Source organism: Penaeus monodon, chromosome 23, assembly GCF_015228065.2.
Source record: "Penaeus monodon isolate SGIC_2016 chromosome 23, NSTDA_Pmon_1, whole genome shotgun sequence".
NCBI classification, from domain to species: Eukaryota; Metazoa; Arthropoda; class Malacostraca; order Decapoda; family Penaeidae; genus Penaeus; species Penaeus monodon.
Genome location: NC_051408.1, coordinates 41,164,298 through 41,165,508, shown reverse-complemented (window position 1 = coordinate 41,165,508; position 1,211 = coordinate 41,164,298). Strand labels below are relative to the sequence as shown.

Here is a 1,211-nt window from a genome sequence, read left to right as displayed (position 1 = left end):
GCAGTACAATGCTAAACAAGCACAGGAGGTTCCTGCACAGAGATGAACAGCTGTCACACACACATGTGAAAAATCACTTGCTTTGCACTCAGGGCAGAGGCCAAGGGAGATGGGAGAAGTCAACGGGACCCCCAAGCCCCGCATCTGCTTCCAGGAGGCTCATGATTACTGCCATAGCTGCCTCGTCCGAGTCGCTCGTGCCATCTGCCTCTATGTCACGGCTGCCCACCACATCCATGAGGTCATTCTCATTCGACACTGGAAGAGAGGTCACATCTGAGGAAACAGCAGGTGGCTGAAAGCGCCTCTCTCATAAAACCTTGCATGACACCCAATACCACAAGCGCACACAAAAACAACAAAATCAAATATATATACCTCATCATCACCAGCGCAATACACTCCATCCAAACTCTTAAAACCCTTCCCAACCCAAAACGAACTACCACTCAGTCGCCAGTGCGCAGCTTGCCCCTTACCTGGCTGTGTGTGGTTGTTATTGTGGTTGAAGGATCCTCTTCTTTCACTGCTCTGGGCTGCATTGCGGTGACTCTTGCTACCAGTCTGTGTAGATCGGCTAGTGTCACTACTTGAGCTATTGCTGGTGTTGCTGCTCAGCAACTGATTGTTCTTCACATTGTTCTGAATATATTGTAACGCTTTCGTCAGACCAAACTCCGCTTTCTCATGGCTTCAGATTCAATATCATATCATTGTCATCTTTATGAATTGTATGAGATGGTTAATGATCATCGATGCATGTGAAATTCAATTTACAGCTGTAACTTAGATTTTCTCTCCTCTACAATTTACAGAGCTGTTACGGCACTGCAGCATTCTAGAAAGCCCAAAGTAAATTTACTTTCTAATAATACCTTTCAGTTTACATGCTCAAAATAAATATAAACATTTAAAGAAAAAAAAAGAAAAAAGAGAGAAATCTATAAATAAAATATATAAACATATAAACATTCAACTTGAGAATATTTAGTATCACAAAAACACAGGTACTTCTCTACGTCCCCCAAGTTTATCCTTACTTATGGTTTTCTGTTGCTTTGTTACCTTTTCTAATGCCTTGATTTTTAAAATAAAATAATTTATGGGTGAACCTAAAATGTCTTAAGAGTAAAAACTTTCTAGCAAAGCATATCTTAATCATGTGTATGGAACAAAATGTATAAAAATACATAAAAATGTGTGTATATATT

At 40.1% G+C, this 1,211-nt stretch overlaps 1 protein-coding gene across 4 annotated transcripts in view; it reads right to left on the bottom strand.

The window, feature by feature from the left end:
- Positions 1–6: 6 nt before the first annotated feature.
- The window catches only part of LOC119588079 (protein cycle-like), a 19,177-nt gene continuing 17,972 nt past the window's right edge, over positions 7–1,211 (bottom strand). For 3 of the 4 annotated variants that reach the window (XM_037936782.1, XM_037936785.1, XM_037936783.1), the window contains exons 14-15: positions 480–642; positions 7–258 (exon numbers count right to left, since the gene is read on the bottom strand). In XM_037936782.1, the coding sequence (XP_037792710.1) occupies positions 89–258; positions 480–642 (333 nt within the window). In that variant the 3' untranslated portion in view covers positions 7–88. The remainder of the gene's footprint in view (positions 259–479; positions 643–1,211) is intronic. The other variant, XM_037936786.1, reaches the window with a different exon arrangement.